Source organism: Chiroxiphia lanceolata, chromosome Z, assembly GCF_009829145.1.
Source record: "Chiroxiphia lanceolata isolate bChiLan1 chromosome Z, bChiLan1.pri, whole genome shotgun sequence".
Classification (NCBI taxonomy): Eukaryota; Metazoa; Chordata; class Aves; order Passeriformes; family Pipridae; genus Chiroxiphia; species Chiroxiphia lanceolata.
The window spans coordinates 60,606,198-60,627,628 of NC_045671.1; the positions used below are offsets into that span (position 1 = coordinate 60,606,198).

Below are 21,431 nucleotides of genomic sequence, written 5' to 3' on the forward strand. Positions count from 1 at the left end.
CAACATTCCTCCTGCTGCTCTGCATAAAATGAAAATCCTGTAAGAATTTAAACGGGTATTTTGTTCGTTTGGATCTCTAAAAGGTGGACATATAGGACCACCGGGGAGGGGAAAAATAATAATAAAAAAAAATGTTCCTTGAAGTAAAAAAAAGCTCTCCAAAACAAGCAAAGCAAAAGTTGAGGGAGGAATCCATCCACAGGACAGACAGAGTCTAGGGAAATGGTGCTGTATAAATGTGGGTTTGCATGTGTCATTGTTTACTGGGAGAGATGTGTAACCTTGCAAGACTGAAACAAAGTAACATGAGTAATAGGACAACTACTATGCCATCTCAGACAAAAGGGTGACCTAAAATAGTTTTCCATTATTTATACTTTCAATAGTTCAATAGTTGCCTGGCTACTATTGTCTTCAGTGGAGTTTGTCTGCAACACATCTAGAATTTTATTTCAACGTTTAAACTTCTGATCTGCACAACAGTAGATGACCAGATTCCTTTACTTCTAGTTATTACACAAGGTTTTTAGCAATGTTTCAAAAATAAAAATTATGAAGAGCATTAAATGTTATGTATAAATGTGAAATTGATTAAATACTCTCAGACACAGTAATGGGTAGTCGCAAGTGGGGGTGAATTACACTTCTGGAGTAATGCAAGCGGAGTACTGGGAAAGACGTGGTTCAGCACAGGACATGATGATTTATAAGATGATGACAATATCTATTCTACAGGGGAACCTATAAATGATAGTAGTGTTAACTCAGAGTAGCCTGACAATTGAATGTTTCCTGGTGTCTGGGCTTCTGGAAACCCTTCAGTGGTCATAATAGCTAAAAACTCCCTGGAGCTCAACACAGTTAATGCCAGTGTGCAAAAAACCCTTTTGTTGAGCAAGGAGGTGAAGTTCGGCTTCCCTAAATGAGCAGGTTGAAGAGCCTACAAGGCTGATGGGAAATACGACCTTAATAATTTGGGATGATGGCTACCAGTGATGTTCTTGTCCAACACCTATGTTGTACACACAAAAGTTTGATAAGACTATGTGTAAAAATATATGAAAATTAGTGTATTAAATCTGAAGCTACTGTAGATGAAATTATATTTTTCCAAAACAAAGCAGAAGTCTTGCTGTAAGAGTAATCAGCTCCAGTCATATCAACATAAACAAAGATATCATGGGACAACTGCTGCTCATTCCAGCCAGGAACTGGCTGCCTTTGAATTTGCTGAAATGCATCCATAGTTAGATCTAAGTGAAACAGTTCTCTTGTCCTCTGACAATTCAAAAACTTCCCTGCTCTACTGGTACAAATTAAAGACCTTCTGAGGAAGTTTTTTTCCTTTAATTTTTCTAATTCTAAATGAGGGTTAAAACTTCCAGGAGATTTTGTTTACTCAAATGGAGGTAGAGTCTCTGCCATTCTCTCACATTTCAGAATACTGCCCTAATGACCACTACTTTAGGGATCACTTTTTGGAGCTTCTCAACTCAATTTTAATACTTTTTCTTTACTTCAGTTAAAAATTTAATTCCAACAAGCCATGGACATAAAAAAATCCCAAACAACGCTTTTCATCACAAAAGTTTCTATTTTTGCAATTTGTTGTGCTGGAACAACAATAGTAGAGGAGCTGAAGAATGTCTGAGCAGCCCAACTTTTAAGAGCTTCATCCCTAAGAATTAAAGCATCATTAATTGTCTTCTCCATAATAAATTTCTGCTCAACACACTGTCTATGTAGGTTGTAATATGTTAGAAGGAATAAACACAATCTGTTCTAAAGCCTGATGTCACTTATATTTATTACTGAATTATCAAAACTAACTGAAATTAATTCTAACATATATCTGAGATGTGGAACTGAGATGCTATCAATTTGTAGCAAAAGCTTTTCATATTTTCTGTATTTTCAGGGAAGTGAAAATTGAGCAGTGTTCTAGATTTTTGAAATTCTCTCATCCACAAAACTATTCACCACATTGCTCTGACTGGAATTGATCATACCTTTTCAGCTTTTAGAGTATAATTCAAAATACATTTCTATGTTTCATAAACAACTATGTTTTGCCAATTAAACAATGTAAATAAAAATTTTCATAAAATTGCACAATGTTTTAAGCATTATTATGCAAAATAATTTATGAACTTTTTGTACATTGTCCATAGAAAGTTCTACAAAATAATTAAAAATATTTGATTGCTAAAATCTGATGTTGTGGTGGTTTGGGCTAGGCCTTCCTTGGTGACCAGTTTGTAACCAAGGAAGGGTCCAGATTTACCCACTATTCCCTATGATTTTTACATAAGCCAGACTGTAAGAAGAAAGGAAGAGAGGCCTTCGCTCTCTTTCCTTCCGGTAGCTTGGAGGTGCAGGTTCCCTGCTGTTGAGTCTGCCGTGTTGGGGAGCAAGGCCTGGTAAGGCCTTGTCGACCTTGGGAGGTGGAGGTTGCCGGCGATCGTCCTGGAGCGACTCTCGGTTGTCCCAAGGAGAGTGGTGGGATATTTTCTTTGCTAACTCTTTAGTTACTAGATCTTGGGCTACTGATTGGGATATATATATTTTTTATTTTGGTTTTGTTCCCTTCCCTTCCCCCTTCCCTTTCCCTTGTGAAATTGTATATATTTTAAATTGTATATATTTCAATTGTAACATAAGTGTAAATATATTTATGTATTTCACTTTAGCTGTCTCTCTCTCGTCTCGGGTTTTCTTAGTTGGTTGTTTTTCTCCCTCTTCTCCCTGAGGTTTGGGGGGGGGACTTCTGGTGGTAAGGTTTGGAGACTTGGCAGGGAGCCAGCTTCAAACCATATCAGATGTTTACATTCTTTTTCTCTTTTTCAGGACTTATCCCAAAAGACATGTAGACCATGTTAACTATGCGGTTAGAATCTCCTTTTTTCTTTCCCTCTTTTTCTTACAATCTAGTAACTAGTAAATTTCAAAGATGATACAGTTCAGATTTTGCTACTTACAAAAGTCATACAGTTAAAAATTATGCCACTCTAGGTGCCCTGTTCCTCTTCTGAATAGTTCTTTGTATTTGTTGGTAAGACCAGGCTGTCTGCAATAAAACTGTATACACAAACATCATCATTTAACCTCAAATGAAGAGCCCCCTATTCTCACAGAAGAAACACCTCATCCTCTCCACTTTTTCATGATTCATAGGAAAGAAACCGTTATTGTTTAGAACTAAATGAATACTTCGAATGGACATTAAAACTCACAGCATGAGAACATTTGAAATAAGATCTGATTAATTTTTGATTCAAAATTTAGAACTAATAAAAAGTAGTATCCCTAAATCCAGACTGTGCATATTGACTGCATTACAGCTACTCTAATAAGAATTCTTCATCTACATTAGTGGTATTCAAATCCTGTAGTTAAAAGACGAGACTTAAAATTTTTGCAAGAAAAAACCTCTAATCTTGTCCACCTTTATTGCATAAATTTAAGGACCTTTCCTTATTTATTTGCTTCTTTCATAGGCCTAACAATCTCTTTGAAGTTCATTTCAATAACAGAAGCAATTAAACTGTAATTTCAGCATTAGCAAGGCAGATACTTTGAAATAACAGCTATTTTATTTAAAGCAATCTTCATCAAAACAACTTGTGCACCCTGTGACAGGACAATTGCAGATAATTCATTTTATTTGTAACAATACAGGTTTGACCTACAGGTCTGCTTCTAACTGTTTACAGGTGGCTCTGCAGGAAGATTCTGCATCCTAAGCTTTGCATCATAAATTAAATGCACCACCTCACCACATAATGCTGTATGTATAAAAGGAGAAATGTCCTCTCAAACCTTGCAACAGATCCTTTTATTTGGAATCGGAAGAATGGATTGCCATTATTTTATCTTGCATAACTATAAAAGCTAACAAAGGTCTATAAAAATTGTCCATCTCACAGGCCATAATTATGTATTGTCCCATATCCTCTCACACTTCCCCCCCCCCCTCAATTTCTACTGACCATCTTTAAATTTTTGCTGACTTCATTATACTCCTCATAAAGCAAGGAAAATTTTGCAAAGCACTCCACAGCCCTAACTCCAAAAAGCCATTAAGAAGGTGGAAGTGCTGCCTATACAAGCAGTTGTGCTTAGCAACTGGACAAAAAAAGTGCTCCACCTGTAGCTGAGATCCCCCTGCTGATGAGGATCTGAGAGATCTACCTGGGTGTGCACTGACCACCAGGCACAGTGTCTTCAGTGGGCAGACACAACCCCAGTGAGCTGCACAACGTGCAGCCATGGGTCTCCCCACTTCCTCTCTATCCTGTTCTAACAACAGTGAGAGCAGTCATATTTCTATCCATCCATCACACCCTTGCAGACCTACTTAATGTATACAGAGGGCAGAGGACACATGTGCTATTTGATTTATAGTCCAACTGGGCCGTTGTCTACTACTGCTGCCTAGTGAAGTCTCATTGAAAAAATACTTATTGGTAATCGAGGTGAGGTATCCAGTTCACTCTCACTTGCTTGTCTGTAAAGCATCTCTGCATTAACCCATCTTTGTATTGTGCTGTGCCAGTATTTTCATGAAAATTTCACATATTTAACCACTTTGCAAGATCAGAAAGTAAACTGTTCAATATGACAATATTTTCTCACTATTTGCCTTCTTTGTTCACAGGACCTTTTCCCCCCGTTTTTCTAGTACATTAATCAGACTTCTTTGCTCTCTTATTCTCAACAGTTCTCAATGCATTTTTCCTTTTTGTATAATCTGAATATGTGTAAAGATTTTTTACCAGCAGTGCACATTTGTAGATTTCCAAAGTTGCCACTTGAACCAGTGCCTCAAGAGAGCAGTAGTTACAGTTCCAAAAGTCAGCTCAACTTGGTACCACCAGCAAACTGCACAAAATCCACTTCCCAGGCTGGAGTACAAGGTAGAGCTCAGCCTGAGTCCTCCATTTACACTGCACAGAAAGCAACTCCTGAGGCCAAAGTGGGAGGACAGCCAGGGCACCTGGGCTCTTTTACGAAATGAGGCCTCCATGGGCCATCAGTTCTGAGAAACCAATATTAACTCTTCAGTGGTCTGTGTAACTATACCTGTATTCACAAGTATTTCTATTTATTCTGCCTTCCATCCTTTTTAACAGGGACCTTACCCAAAAGCAAACACTCAATGGTATTTTTTATTGTTCACACTAATCCAACAATGTATTTGCTACTTCAGATCCTAGGGAACTACACTCTTCTTCTTAAAATCACATATACAGTTGCATTTTGCTACATACATTCAACAGTTACCCTCATGTATCTTTTAATTAGACCATCAATCACTCCTATTGAAATAAAAATCACTAGGTTTGTTCTTTTAGGATCTTATATTTTCCACAACAAACATTAATTAGTTACTGTACAAGTTTCAGAAGAGTAGCTGGTTTTAAAGAATGATATTGAAGACCTTATAAGCTTTTTGGTATTGCAGGTTAGGCTGGAAGAGAGTTCATTATTATGGTCACTGTTTCATACTTTGTATCTCTCAGATCCTTTATAAAAACAAAACAAACAACCCCCCCCAAGTAATTTTATCATCTGACTTTTTCCTATTGCTCCATAATTTTTTTGTCAAAGATGACATTAATGCGATTAGAGGTGAGTCTTTCAGAATTGTTTTACCTATCATCACATACTAGCTACTTGGCTTATTTTTTTGTTAAGAATGCTATCTGTCTCTGGAGGTATTTATCCCAAACTCATTACCATGAGAAACTGGAGACTTTGTGCATCCAAAGCAGCTGCAGAATTTATGACCACTAAGAAAAAACAATCACAGACACAAAGGTGAGTATCATCCATACGTTTTACAGGTCTATCAGTTGTGAAAAAGCAATGCCATGTGTGAAAATAGTATAAAAAGTAGTATATATAAATTTGTACTTTAGTTGTTCACAGAAGCAACTGCCAGAAATAATCTGAACCCAAGTAGTGCTATCATAACTGAAATGACAAATCCATTTTATTATTTCAACTTCTGTGTCCTTCATTCACATGTGTATAGAATAAAATTTGCAAAAATATGTACTATGTTTTTCTGATTTTATTTTTACTTTGTTTTCATCATAATAAAATCATAAGCTGATCCACAGATATTTAAAATAACAGTCCAGCTGCTGCTACCCATTTGCACTAGCAGAAATGTATTTGTGTGAAACCCATAGATGATTATTACCAATACTACTATTCTCATTGCACTTCTGCAGGGCTTTGAAAGGTCCTAGATTTCTGTGTAATACTTGTTCATAATGAAATTCTGCAAAGTCTTGAATAATTTGAGTGAAAAAAAAATGATCTTATACCTGCACTTTCAAGTATTTGTTTCTTAATTAACAGTTCCTGGGAAAAAGGAAAGCTTTATAACAGGGTTCTGTCCCCATTCTGCATGTCCCTGTGGCAATATACACTGCTTCTCCATATCTTTCCTAATGAATTTATGAGCACATTTTATTCTCTCTAGCATCAAAATCTAAGAAAGATAAGCAAAGCCAAATACCCCAGAAGACGGCAGATTTGAGCTCAGCCTTTACAAAAGCCTTCTGAGTCATTCTGCTTTCAGCCTGTACTTTCCAACTGCAGTGCACACTGTATTTAAGGAGATACGCATCTGCCACCATTGGCAAAATTTACTGCAAGTCTTTCTCGATAAAGTCAAAGACCTGAAACCAACCAGTTTGTTTTTTTTTAAAAAAAAAAGCATTTAAATAAAAATCTTTATAAACATTAAAAAAATGCATTTGTCTATTTTAGTCTCTGGATGTAAAACACACACTTATAGAAAAAAATTTACCAAAACATCTGTTCAAAAGGGGTAATGATTTGATACCATCTGTGGTCAGCCACAATCCCAATACAAGGGTTTTAACAGAGGTAGATATTGGAACTGCATTAATTACAACAGACAAAATTCAGATGTAAGTATGTATCTTATTGTTATAAACAGTGTTACATGACAATCATTCTGCCTCTCTCATTGGCAGGGACATTTATACAGAAGTTGATATAAATAAAGGTGGCAGAGTCCTGAACTTGTTTACTTCTAATTTACCGCAGATATGTGTAAATTTCCCAGACATTGTAATGCCTTGGCTTACTCCCTGTCTAACTTTGACCAAATGGTGCAAAACCGAAAAATTAAATCTTGACATGAAATATTGAGTCTCCATGGCCTAACAACTGCTGAATGATTTCAATGGTAGCAAAACCTCTTACGGTGCAAACTGCACAACTTAAACCCACTTAAAGCAATGGAATGCTATGGATAGTATAAGACTTGTAAGAAACAGATTAGAAAACTATGCTCAAGCAAAAGACTTTAGGAGTTTCACCACCATCATGTTTCTTTGTTTACGAATAACTTAATTTTAAGAAAGGAAAGTCAGAACTGAAGATTCATTATTAGTATTTGTACAATTACACATGTCCAAAGACGATCAAGATAATATGATACCTTAACATTTAATGAAAGAATCTACTGCGATTTCTGAAGCTACGAATTATGTCAGGGTGGAATTTGTTTCTCTGTATTTCATTATGCAGCTGCTAAATTTTACCTAAAGAAGAAGAAAACTCCATTACATGACCAGGAATGAAAGACTATGGGAATGGTCTGAGTAAGTATATATAGTCTGCAACACAGTAAATAAATGTTTCTTTATGACTACAAAAAGTTTTGGGATTAATTGCAGCAAATGCATTCTCATATGCAATGAATAAATTCACTCACCATGATTCCAGTAAGTAAACAGACTCCTTTCCCACAGTATGTATTAGGTACCATATCCCCATATCCAATGGATAGAAAAGTTATTGAAATCAACCACATTGCCCCAAGGAAGTTGCTAGTAACATCCTGTTGATCGTGGTATCTAAAAAGAAGAAGAAAACAATTTCTTCATCATGAAAACAATTATTAAACTTTCGTGCTGCCAGAAGGAAATTGCATTAACTTGTCATATGATCATTCTTGTATTCTATCTCCTTCTTAAAAGCAGCTCTAAGGAATTAAATAAAACTCAAATGCAATTACATCAGCAGTAAAGAATCAGAAGGTAATAAAAATAGAACCAGCAGTAGAGATATTTGTGATGGTTTATAATTCAGGATTTGGTTACTATCATTAAAAAAGCTGAAATCTTCTTTTTTAATAGAATGCCTTCACTGGGAGTACAGGTCCTGCTAAAACTCTTCAGTAGCATAAGACACCAGTCTACTACAGTAGCAGTCTGAGGCAAACACAAAAGTGAGAGAAGGCTGCGAGCACAAGCAGACAGCAGAGCACATCTTCATCTCCTTGGCCTAAATGCAAGTCTATGATCAAAAATCTAATCATGAGGTATTACATAAATGCTGTCTTAGACAACCTATGGCCTACCCTCGCCATCTACACGTTCAAGATAAATAGAAAAATATGGTATTGTATTTCTCATCATCAAAAGATCTTTACCTTAAATATAGCAAAGCCACCCTTTTGTGTTAGGTCAACTATTAAGTGAAATTTCATTATGTGCCATTTGTTGTCTTAGTTTCAATATTATAGTGGAATATGTTCATTTGTCGCTTCAAAGAAAACAAGTTCAGATTAATAACCTTGTCTTCATATAACATACATACCTAATAGATTGTGAAGATATAAGGACACATTTTACGTCTAAAAACCTGTTGTCACCACTAACTCTGTGGAGGAAAAATGCCTAAAGGCCTAAGATAGGTGGAATTTTGCTCCCTGGACAGAGCAGCTCTCCCACAGAGAATCTCTGTGGCAGCCACTGCAGACTCAAGGTTGCAATCACCCCTGCAGCTGCTGAGAAGCCTCAGGTTAACTACATGCTGTTAGATTCCCCAAGGGTATTACTTTACCCAGTTCCTAAATCCGTGTCTTACAGTGGGTCACAGAGGGTCATTAACAAATTAGTTCACAAATCCGTAAACAACCTGCTTTCTCTAACTCAAATAATTGCTTGTTTTCCTCCTTTCTGGACCACAGTCTCTGTGACGGAGCAAGAATTCAGAACGAGCACACAGGCTCTCTCAAGAAATTCCTTATTCTATCACCTGTAAGATATTCACTATAAATGTCTGCAAAACTCTGCCTTCAAAGTCCCACCTATGCCCTGATAATTACAAATCGTAAGAACTCTTCGACTACCATAGACCACACCAATCACTCCAAACAATTGTGTCTGTTCCATATTTCACATGTACTTTTATCTCTCCCTGGTGTCAGTGTTGTCTCTCACATACTTTATACAAGCTTTTAAAGATTTTTTGTTCTGCTTCGAACAAAACCTAGAACAATGTTGAAGAAGACCACATTTGGAGCCCTAAAGATGACAGTGACACAAATAATGACAACCACAACAGCAACAAGACTAGTAAAAAAAAATGACAGTAAACTTGATTTAGCTTATGACCACAGCACTCTGCACAACAGAAAACAATCGGACACTGGGTTTTTTTCCAGTGTGCACTCAATGTTATGGATTTTAGTCTCCACTTAACAAACTTAGCGAGTAATGGCTGTGAAATACATGGATATAGGGAGAAAAACCAAGTCATCTCATCCAGGAGGCAAGAAGAAAGCATATGTATCTAATCATGCTACTCCTTACAGAGCATTATGCAAGTGATATGACCCATAGGGTCTGGATGAGCTTCACAGAAGGGCACTAAAGCCACAAAACATTCTTCTAAGGCTAGCAACTCAGTTAAAAAGTAGTAAATGCTCACATAAATATTTATAATACATTTCTTTAATGCCTCTCTTTGGATTTTGAACCCAGCCATTTTCATACTTCAGATAAAAAACAGGTTTTCCTGTGATGATGAAAATGCAATGCAATGCTTTTGACTTTTTCTACATTTTGTCCAAATAGTTAACATCCTTACAAAATTTCAGCACTACACAGTGATAATTATAGACATCTTAATAAGACTGAAAACAGAACATTCAAAGACAGCTCACTGAGTTCCAGAAATAAATACCAGTTTCACACAAAGAATGCTAAAATGTCTCTCTTAAGCCTTGAACAATAAAGGGAAAAGATAATGGAGTCTTTATTCACTTATGATCCTTTACCCATTTCAGAAAACATACAAGCCAACATACACAAAGATTCTTTTAAAAAGGTGACATAGGGTTAAATTTGAAAAGGTACATGAGAAGTTTTTCAAGTTTCATTGGAGACACAGAGACAATTAAGGTTTCCTAGATAAACCGTTTGTTAAAGCCATCTGCATCTATATTAGGTGCCACACTTCAAAGACTTGTTCAAATGTTTTCATCTTGTTAGTTCAGGACTGCTGGATTTCCTACTCTGAATATTTCACCTGGTTGTGACTTTAAGGGTCTAGTTCAGCAATTAAATGTTTCAAGCTTATTTTAAAAATCATCAGCAATACTTATGAATGACTTTGACTAAGAAACAAAGGATACTTTGTGCCCTCCCTATTGCCTCAGTTGCTCAAGCATGACAAAGCATGTAAATTACCTAATTTGCCTAATTTAATCTTTCAACAAAATCTAAAAACTTTCTCTTGCACTGTACAGGGAAAGTTGGAGGGGTGACTTCTCAAGTTAAAAACCATAAGCAAAATAGAGACAATCTAAAAGGGTATCACTCTCCTGAGAATCCCATAATTTCTTTGCCACATTTACAGGAAGGTAGTTTTCTTTTGTCTTGCATATTTTTGCAACTTCAGTCATGATTTTTCAATCTCTGTGGTTAGAAATTCTGGTGCATGTTTACACCATTCTGATTTTCATAAGATTACAACTGTGCCACCATACATTTCCAAGTGCTCTACTATGTCACTAGGCACTACTACCACTTGGGATTTAAGCCTGAATAAGCAAAGACAAGGGAGTCTTCTGCTGCCCTGTGTCCACAGTCAGGTAGAAAATGATTACATCTATATCAAAGCAGGAAAAGCAATTTCTTCAAAAAGTATTAATTACAGCATCTTATTTGTACAGTCATGGAAATGGCTAAAAATTAAAACTGGAGGTATGTAAGTTGCTTTGTTTTGAGGAGGGGGAAAGAAATCAATCCACTGCCTTTTATTACTTGCTTTCAAAGTTATCTCATCACCAAAGACTGAACTTCTCCATTTATACAGGGAATAGTAAAATGGAGAGAGTAGAAGTTAAACTTTCCCATGTGTTTCTATAATTGCAGCTCTAATGTGTGGCACTGAAGAAAAGTAATTCCTACCACTGTATCTCTCACTTCACTATTGAGACTATCCCCAGTAGAGTCAATTGCAGTGGATGCTATCGTGAGGAGAAAAGGCATCCACACAAACAGCTGGAGCAGAGCTGCCTCACTCACTGCCAGTCATCATATGCCACTACAAACATCTCCAAATTCCAGCTGGACTGTGAAAGGCAGCTTGGATGTAACACATTTCAGAATTCACCTACAGTTTTCCTAAACTACCCATTCACTCTGTATCTGAGAGTTCTGAGATCTGACAGGAAGACACTGTACTATGAACAGACTGGAAACCCAAAAGCTCATGAAGCAAGGAAAAAGAAACAAAGATTTTCTTTCAATGACAGAAAGCAAAATCCCGTCATTACCAAACAAATTCCAAAACAGAAGATTTGATAAAGGCTTTTATTTTTATTAAGATTTGGATTTTTAAAACTAGAATCACTACAATTATGTTGATCTAAATATTTAAAGTCCACTATTCTTAGTCAATAAAAACTTGCACTAGAAATACAGTGAGTTACTTGAAGATAAGAGCTAGTTAAAACTGCAGCTACAGACACCCAGCCTTACATGGCAGCAGAAATAAGGGTCATTTAGAAAATCAATGTATTGCCCCAAAGCAGAAAAAACACTGGCTGAAGTGGTCACACAGGTGTAAGAATTATTTATCACACTCCTTTTCTAATAAGAAACATGCTAGCTCAGGTGGTGCTGCAGCTGGACCACACTACTCACCAGGTAATCATCATCCTGTGAAACACCACTATCCAGTTCTCACCAACTAGCATATATAAGTCCTGACACTATTGTAATTTAAACCAAAAATAGCTGAATGATTATATTTGTGCAAAAATAGCATGGCTCGATTCCTTCTTATGCCAAACTGAGTGGGATTTTTACAACTCATCTCAGAGAAACATAAATATATTCCTCATCTGACAATACTGCAGTGGCTTTGGTTGTCAAAGAAGTATTTCAGTTTCTGCATCAGACAGTACTCCTTTACTTCTGGTATCACTATTAGTATCATGATTTTCAGTACTGCCTCCCTTCCAGAACCATGTTTGTATCTGATGATGTTTCATTTAATTTGGTAAACATCATCTTTTTAGCTGCACACAATTATACCACATTCACATCTTGATATCTAAAACACATTCATCTTAAAAAGTGATGAATAAGAAGAAATCAAGTACAACATTAAGCTTGACCACTGATGCATCAATTCACATTTAGCAGCTTCATTTCAGTTTGTCTTGCCTCCATGGACAGCTTCTGATTACTTTCCATCTTTGTTTTTGCTTTCTTGAACAAGTCAAGGAAAGAACTAAAAAATGTTTGAAAAGATGACCCTTTTTGTAGGAAAGAAAATGGCCTGCTCTTACCATAATAATTAAGAAAATCCTGGCCTGTACTGGAATGGTAATCCAGGCTGAGTTTTGTTTTGTCAAACCTTAAAAACTTTTAGACTAGTAACAGCTGGAAACAAGCTCAGTCCATTACACCGCTGGAAACAAGCTCAGTCCATTACACCAGAAACGTGCGAAGATGCTGTTCAGACACTGATTGATCTAACCAGCTATTAGAGCTCCCCCACAGTATCAGGTCATTCCGTCACTAAGTGCCTCTTTAATCTTAGTTATATGGTAGGTACTGGCAGCTTTTTAGCTGTTAATACAGTGATGATAACAGATAGGACTTTTTATTTCTTTTTACTTTCTCCTGTTTAAAAAAAAAAAAAATCAGCAGCACTAGGAAGGAACAGTGGTGCTGACTCCTAATATGATGGCAGAATTTTTGCCTGCCTTGTCAGGTTTAGGATCAGAAGGGCAGCTTGAAGAAATGCACACTTGTCCCAGTCTTTTTATAACATATCTGTTGACGTCCCCCAAATATATATGAACATGAGCAAAAATGTTCTTGTCACGAAAACTGCTTCATGAAAGTACAGAACACCACAAAAAATTACTGGATTTCAAACAGATCAACTCACATCAGTAGCAGTTGTGAACCCAACCAAAAGTAATGGATGAGAGTAAGCTCTCTGGATTGCTTCTACCATGGTCAAAAATCTTCATGATTTTTCTGCTACAAGTATTTGCTCGCTGTTTATAGAAAGCTAAAAAAACCCCAAGGAATATGAAGCATCATTACATTATTAGCATAAGTTACTATGTTAGCTAAGATGGATGAAAAAATAATCTAAAAGAAAAGAGGACAGAGAAGAGAGAAATCACACAAAATCAGAAGGGTGAGATGGCATGTTTTCAGAAATTTTATCATTATTCTTGAATATAAATTGCAGTTTAAACATAAGGAGGAAGACAAAATTACTAAAACTCCTAGCTGCTGCCATACCCACCTGTCAGTGCTTTGGGCAATGGGTAACCTACCAGTAGTGAAACAAGGAATTAATTGCCATTTTTTCAAAGGGTGTCAAGCTATTCTTTGTCCTCAACTGGTGGGGGTCTTGCTTTGTCTTCCTGGTGTGTAGAGAGATGATGTTCTGCTAAATCCTTATATCTGTCTGCAGCCATAGTAGATGGAAAGATACCCCATCTTCCCAAAAGAAGCCATTCAGCTACAAGCACAAAGTTGCTGAAGCTTCTTAGAAGTACCTTACTTTCTTGGAGTTTTTTTAACTTGCATTCAGCAATTGTTTGAGTGCTAGGGAGAATCTTTGGAATCAATTCTATGAGTATTGGGAAATTTGGAAAGCTTTACATTTTTTACAGACAGCAATCCACTAAAAAGAATAAAGGCAAAGAAAGGAGAATTCAGTATCAATGTACAAAAAAGTAATCCTGTGAATAAAGTGATAACTACTGCTTCGGAAGGTCTTAGACTACATGAAAACATTAATATGTCTTATTGAAATTTTCACACAGTTTGTTTAAGGAGAATTTTTTCTTGCTTCAATTAAGAAATACACCCAGAACCCTCAACCCATCCCACCCTCTTTTGTATATATCCCCCAATACAGGCATATTCTGACTTCCTACTGTGTTCTTTTCATCAGTTTCAAGCTATTTTGTTTCTGCAGTGGCATAACTGAAGTAATATTTGACAACAGTGGGACCAGGAGTTCTGGTGCAGTGGTTTGGGGTTTTTTTTGAGTTTGGTTTGGTTTGGTTTTTGGTTGTTTGTTTGTTTTGGGTTTTGTTTGTTTGTTTGTTTGTTGTTTGGGGGGTTTTTTGTCTTTTTTTTTTTTTCATTTCCACAGATCATCTTTCAAAATGTTCCCATTTAGTGTTTGCATGATTATCCATTTCAAAATTCTTTGACTTTGTCTTTATCTCACATTTCAGATTTCAATAAAGCTTTTCTGGAATGAATATTGTTAATTATCTCAAGAAGCATCCTAATAAAATTGATCAGCTTATGAAACTCAAAGAAATATAAAACGTTATTCTTCTACTCTTCAACATGTAGAAACATAATGAAATGTTTGTTTGGGAATTTAAATTTAACTATAGCATATAGTTACTTCCAACGTGCTTGTTGTGACTCAGTAGAATAATGAATAATGATAAAGATCTCAGAAAGTTGTACAAAAAATCCTAAACAATCCTTAACTCCTAGAGACCTGAACGAGCTTTGCCTGCAGCAAGTATTTTTAAACATATAATTTGATTGTTTTGAAAACTAACCAGGTTCACTGTGCCTAAACATGGCTTATTTTAATAAAATGTACACAAGAGAAATGGAACAGAAAGTAAGGCCAGTAAGAATATCTTTGTGTCTCTCAGAGATGAAAGCAATGACTAACAGTAGCAGCTGTCATGAAGGTTACATGACTGACCCTTCCCATTTCAAAAATCATATATTAATCACTCTTTGTGCAAAATTTTGCTTAATTTTTAAGTATTTGGACTAAACCATTTTATTATATTCAGATCATCTTTCAGATAGATCTATCTTCCTCAGGCTATACAGCAGGCTCAGGAATTCAGCTTTTCTCAGGTATTTGTTTACATTTTATAACATGCTGTCAACAATAAAAAGAGTTCTCATGTTTCAAAAGGTTGCCTTTGGATTTTAAAAACTCACCTCTCTAGCCTTTTCCAACTCCTATATACATGTCCAGACTCCATGGTCACACAGCTCAATTCTTCATATAGCTCAAATGTTAAGAGGTAAACTCAGGCTCTAGTGGTTGTTGTTAGCTGCTGGATCAGGAGTACCAATCAGCACCAAAACACTATGGTGCAGAACAACTTTTATTCACAAACTTTGGCACACACATAACAATGTGCTCCACAATTCCACACAAAAAAACCACACTAGTACTTTTTTCAATGCAAAGTGGAACTCTGCTCCAGGTTCATAGCACTCAGAGCACAAAATACATTATTGTCATACCATTTGGGGCCTCATTTTTTGGAAATGAAATATCACATTTTAATTTTTTATAGGTCTTTGACAGACTCCCTGCATGAAATTAAGATCTTTGTTACAGCCTATCATTATTTTGGTGGTCTTCACCTTCCGAGCTCTCAGCTCCATACTTCACGGTCTGATTAGCCTGCATGCTCAAAGCTCCAACTAAAAACAAATGAACTCAAAGTCCTCTATAATGACACGCAGGTTTAAAAATAAATTTCTTAAATTAGACATCCAAAAATTGCATAACACCAAAATTCTTCATTTTGCCAAATATAGCGGCATGTCCTGAGGCAGCAAAATAGCCTCTTAAATGCCTCAGCATCCATATGTGAAGCAACAAGGAAAAATTTTTAGTGAACAAGCAATCGATCAGGCTTTCCACACGGCCCAGGATAAAGAGCTGTTGACAACCTTTTGTCTCTTTAGCAGCTTAATGAGAGAGCATTGACCATGGGGAGTAAACTTGCTTTAAGGCTCTTCTCAAGCAAGACATTTTCATCTCACTGTTCCACCTGTTAGGATACAGGCCGTCAAAGTATCTCAAAATACATTTCTGAAGCTACTTGAACTCTAAATTAAATTCAAAATGGAGAGAGCATGACTCTTTAATCCAGTGGAGAGAGATACTGTCTGAAGGGTTTAGGATAGGAGCTCGTAAAGGGAACTTGTCCTTGACAAACACTCTTTTGAGTAAACATTAACTCTGCTTTCAAAGCAAAATTCAACAAGTAATCCAGAAAGGACGGAGACTGCAAACACATTGACTATTAGACATAAAATGAAATATCCAAGACCTGCTCTTTCTGTAGTTCTGTATATCATCTTTATCAAAAATGGTTCTGCAAAAGAAGTTACTATAAATACACATTTAATATACTATTAAAATAGATGAATATGAAAGAAGGAAACTGAAGTGACAAAAGCAAGCTTGAGGGAAAACTTCCATTTTTCAGCACCTTTTAATCTTATTTTAAAGATATATGGGGGGGTGTGTATTTCCTTTCTGCAGCCATTATTTTTTACACAGGCTAATCTTTGAGATTTGTCAATACAATAAGAAGGCATTTTATTTTTGAGGTTTGCTTTAATTTTTCAAAGTATACAACAGCACTGGTTAAAGCTGTGCTATGATAGAAATATGAATCATTCAAAATCAAAATGAGCTCTACTGTGAATCATTCATTATATTTGCTAGCAAGTAATTTTATCCTCTCTAAAATTTTCACTTATCTTGCATTTTGCATTTCGCATATCTGGAGATACCCTGTTACTATTTTATACATAAACTTCCTATGGAAGGAGGAAAGATTTAGGGTTTGTTTTGGTTTGTTTTGGTTTTGGTGGGTTTTTTTTAATTGAAATCATCAGAATCAAATGATATTTAAAGAATCTGAAATAATTTGCTGAAGAAAAACTTCAGAAATAGAAGTTTTAGAAATTAGAAATAGAATTAATCATTATACACTTCAAATTAAGCCCACCTGTTTTTTTTTTCTGGCATAAACCATCAGAATTAGGTAAAAGTTAGCCTTTTAGTGGGTGGACAAAAAAGGAGGAGGGGAAATTATACAGCAAAGATTATGCTGAATTCTTCAGGAAGACTTTCTGACAAACTGAGCACTCAAGTCATTTTTCTCTTAAAGAACTAATTTCATTTATCATCACGCAAATTGCTATTTTTAAATATCTTGGTTTTCTGCAGCAGAAGCTGATGTATTGCCTTGTACAAAAAGAAACAAAGTACAAGTCCATGGCCATAAAGCCTCCTTTCTTTTTTTATTGGTCCAATTTTCATGAGGATATCAACAATTTTACCAACATAAGCATGTCCTCTAATGTAATGGACACTAGAAACAGATGACAAAAATAAAATAAACTAAAAAAAAAAATAGAAGCCCATGCCAATTTCCTTTCCCTTGGAAATAAAATAACAAAATACCAGATTAATCAAACTGTAACTTCTGCATAAATTGGAGAATAAAGCTGGTTTATACAGTACAGCAGCTTATAAGTAAAGATTTTAAAAAATCTAGACGGAATTTACTAAGTTTGAATCAGAGCAGAAGCCTGCAGTCAGTGCAAAAGATTTCATTGATTGCCTCAGATTTGGAGTAGCCTCACACTCTGTATCATGAACACTGCTGGAGTCATATGCTTAACTTAAATCAGCTAAAGTGAACTTGTTCCTTGAATACATTTTAATTTCCTTTATTAAAAGGAAAGACTGTTTTTAGAGTTTAACTCCTTTAAATCACACTGCTTGAAACCAGCTAGATTTTACCAAATATTTATAAAGACAATTCCAAACCCAAAGTCTGTGTACTTTTGAGAGTCAGTTGCAAGTTGTACCAAATCTCATTAACTGTTCATTAATGAAGTACTGGGCCCAGTTAGTACATTTAAAGTTATGAAACATAAAGTATAAAAATATAACTATATATTGCCACATGGCAAATGAAACAAGGAAAACACTTGTAACACAAATATTTTCCACTTATTTTTTTATGTATGAAACTTCAGCGTGAGGTTGTCAATATTTAGGGAAAAAAAAAAGGTTCTCCCTTTTTAAATTTTCTTCTTTTCATCAAATTGATTAGAAGGCTAGGAAAATACTTTGGGGTAAATTATTGTGATTAATCTAGAGATGTTCATTTGCAGTGACTGAGAAAGGTTATTGATGTGGAAGACATTTTTGTGACTCTGTGTTGCTGTACATCTTACAGTGAAGTGTGTACATGGATCAACTACGGGATGGACTTCTGTCACAAGTTTCTCAAGCCAAATGCAAGATAATACCATTGTTTCAGAAAGGTTTTCAAAAATAGTATGCATGTCATGCTTAACTCTGGTGATTATAACAAAGGAATATCATTCTCATTTGCTTGACCTCTGCAGTGGCGCATTTGAAGACAGATGTATTACTCAGCTAAATGTACCCAAAAAGAAAATGCTTAAGAGACCTCCACCATAATATGCTAAATATGCTAAATGCAATTACAGTTTTCTTTGCTCTGCTTTAGGCCTTGGCATGTTATCATCAAATTCTGTAATAATGTGAATGTGAGATTACATGAAGTCTGAACCTTGTACTTTCTTCCCAATTCTGCCATTAAAAAATTAAAATCAGGGTTTATGATTTTGATAATTTTGCATTTTTAGTTTATTTGCTATTTGCTTTCAGAACAGAATAATTTCAGTAGGGATCATTCTGATTATAATGACAAATATTTACCGAACAAAAAGACACTTGTAGTATTTTCTCTAAAGACCATGAACAGGAGAGGATACTTTCTTCTGAAAAATTCATTTTTACCAAAACCATTTTGTTGCCTAATATCTTCACCTTCAGTTAAAACTTTATGACTGCATTTCTATAGATTTCAATAAAGCACTGAAGAAAAAATGAAATTCTGAAGGAATCTGAGCAGAAGACATTTTCAGCAAGAAAGAGCAGTTACAAATTGCCACTCTATTTTGCAATGGAGGGGAGAAATCTGGATAGTGTGGCAACTGAATTTACCTTTTGCACTACCTACACTTGAAATGTGTTTTGGAATCGATATGTTAAACATGTTGGAAAAATCCTTTAATAAACCAGAAATTATCTACTGCCTATTGTTTACGCCACTGGCAAAGTCCATGTGAATCATACAGTGGGTATGTGAGTTATCTATGTGAATTTCACACCTAAACTCAGTTCTTTGGTCAAGATTTAGACAGGCAAGCACATAATCAAGGGTCATGCTTAACTAAGGATGTGTAGAATGGGAACATTTGAATTTGGGCCTGCTGTCTGTAACTATACTGACTTGCTATGAAAACTAGATTTAATTTTAACTAATTGCTCTTTTTTCAGACTGTGGAATGGTTCATAAAGGCTGTCAACATAATTAGTACTGAATTGCAACAAGGAGTACAAACAGGAACAAGAAATGTAAAATGAACTTAAAATCTAATTTACAGTGCTCTCTTGGCCCTGGAACTGAGATGAGTTCACAGATGTGATAAACACAGGGATGTATAATACATGTGAGCAGATCTAGTTCTAGGAAGAAGAATGCTGCCCTTACGGAGCTATTAACCCTCCTCCTTTCACTTATTTGGCACAATAGGCTTTCTGCAGGACTTTACATTTACAACAGAAACTCAAACCAATTGAGGCATTTTTAAGAACTCCAAATGTGACTGGAGAGCTAGAACCAGATACTTTTGAACTTTTCTGGTATCCTAACTGCTTTACCTGTTCTGCTTCATAAACAGTATCTGAAATTACAGTTTGAAAGCATCACAAATGGGTATATTTGTTTTGGGTATTTTCCCCCTCATTTTAAATGAGTAATGGAAACCAGCTTACAGGTCAAAGACACCTTATTCTATTAGCAAAAATCCACGACATTAAAGAATAAACAAGTCGGAGATCTCAGCAGAAAATGCTCGGTTTGGAAAACAAAGAATAAAACTAGACACTGAACTGAAGATGTTTGTCTCATTTTAGAGGAGTACAGGCCACTTTATACGTAAATTATATCTTTGCAGCTACAAAAGTTTCATTATAAAAATATATAAACAAGTATATGATATATATATATATGTGTGTAGATATGTATACACTGAAAAGTTTGCCTCTATTAGTTTGACTACATTTGAGTGTTACCTCTTAGAGAACTCAAGAAATTATGTGACTAAAAGTAAAATTATCTTTCATCTTTAAAAGAAAAAAATCTTGGTTTTCTTTAGATTGCATCCTCTGAGTTTCAGAAACTCAGTCAGGAGTCCCCCAAAAGGAAAGAGGAGAAAAAATTCTAAGTAAATGGATTAAAAATCCCTGGATAATGAGATATACAGTCTTGGTTTTCCATGCCATTCAGATTCAGTCAATTTCTCCTTTAGGTTCTGGAGTTATGACTGAAGAAGTAGGTGTGGAGCTGTGGTACAGCCACACAGACCTCTGCAGGGAATGGCTTATGTTTTTGAATATCTTTCCAAAAGCACATGAAAGAAAAATGTAAGTAAGCAGAAACAACAACATTTCCTCTATTTTCACACCTCTCACCTTGTTCCTCAAAGTGAGTGTAGCTAGATTGTATCTCTACCTGTACAATAATTTGAAACAATACAAAAGCATCAGCACTGTGAACAGAGTTTAATAAAACTTTCTGCTCCGTAAGTTCAAGCCATTTTGTTATTCAGAACAGGGACATCACACCAAACAACAGCAGTAAACATAATTCTCTGCATGAAATAGACATAAAGAACTTAAATGACTTTGGTCAAGGTCACAAGACATCTGTAGGATGGATTCTCTATTTCATGCTCTGTATTTCCAACAAACAGAACATCTTCTATATCACTAAATAATGCAATTTGCCACTAAAATTTGCATTATTTAATGCTTTTAGGACTTTATAAATTATTTGCATATATTTAGTATACTTTTGTTGGTACACTAAAACATTTGCCTCAGTGTTCTATACTATCAAGAATGCTACTGCCACTTACCTCAATAACAGCAAAGTGTTAAGGTTGCTCCTACTAAAATTGTGCTAACATTATTCTAGTCTAAATTTTTATTTTCCTTCGAAAAAAATGAAAATGAACTGATAGAAGGTGTAGTAGAGATTACTGTGTCTCCAGCACACACTAGAACACCAGAACACAGCATTTGCTTCTTGGCCTGTTATGCTAGAACTCATTTTCTAAAAATCAAGCAATATCACACTCCTTGACATCAGAAATACAATCATCAAAGGACAACAGTGTCCTGCTGTGGTACATTGATTGCGTCAGCAGGTCTTC

The 21,431-nt window shown here is 35.6% G+C and overlaps 1 protein-coding gene across 2 annotated transcripts in view; it reads right to left on the reverse strand.

Annotated features, from left to right (window-relative positions):
* KCNN2 (potassium calcium-activated channel subfamily N member 2) overlaps positions 1-21,431 on the reverse strand; it is a 76,631-nt gene that overhangs the window by 19,663 nt on the left and 35,537 nt on the right. For both annotated transcript variants that reach the window (XM_032676027.1, XM_032676028.1), the window contains exon 5: positions 7,760-7,901. In XM_032676027.1, coding sequence (XP_032531918.1) covers positions 7,760-7,901 — 142 coding nt within the window. The remainder of the gene's footprint in view (positions 1-7,759; positions 7,902-21,431) is intronic.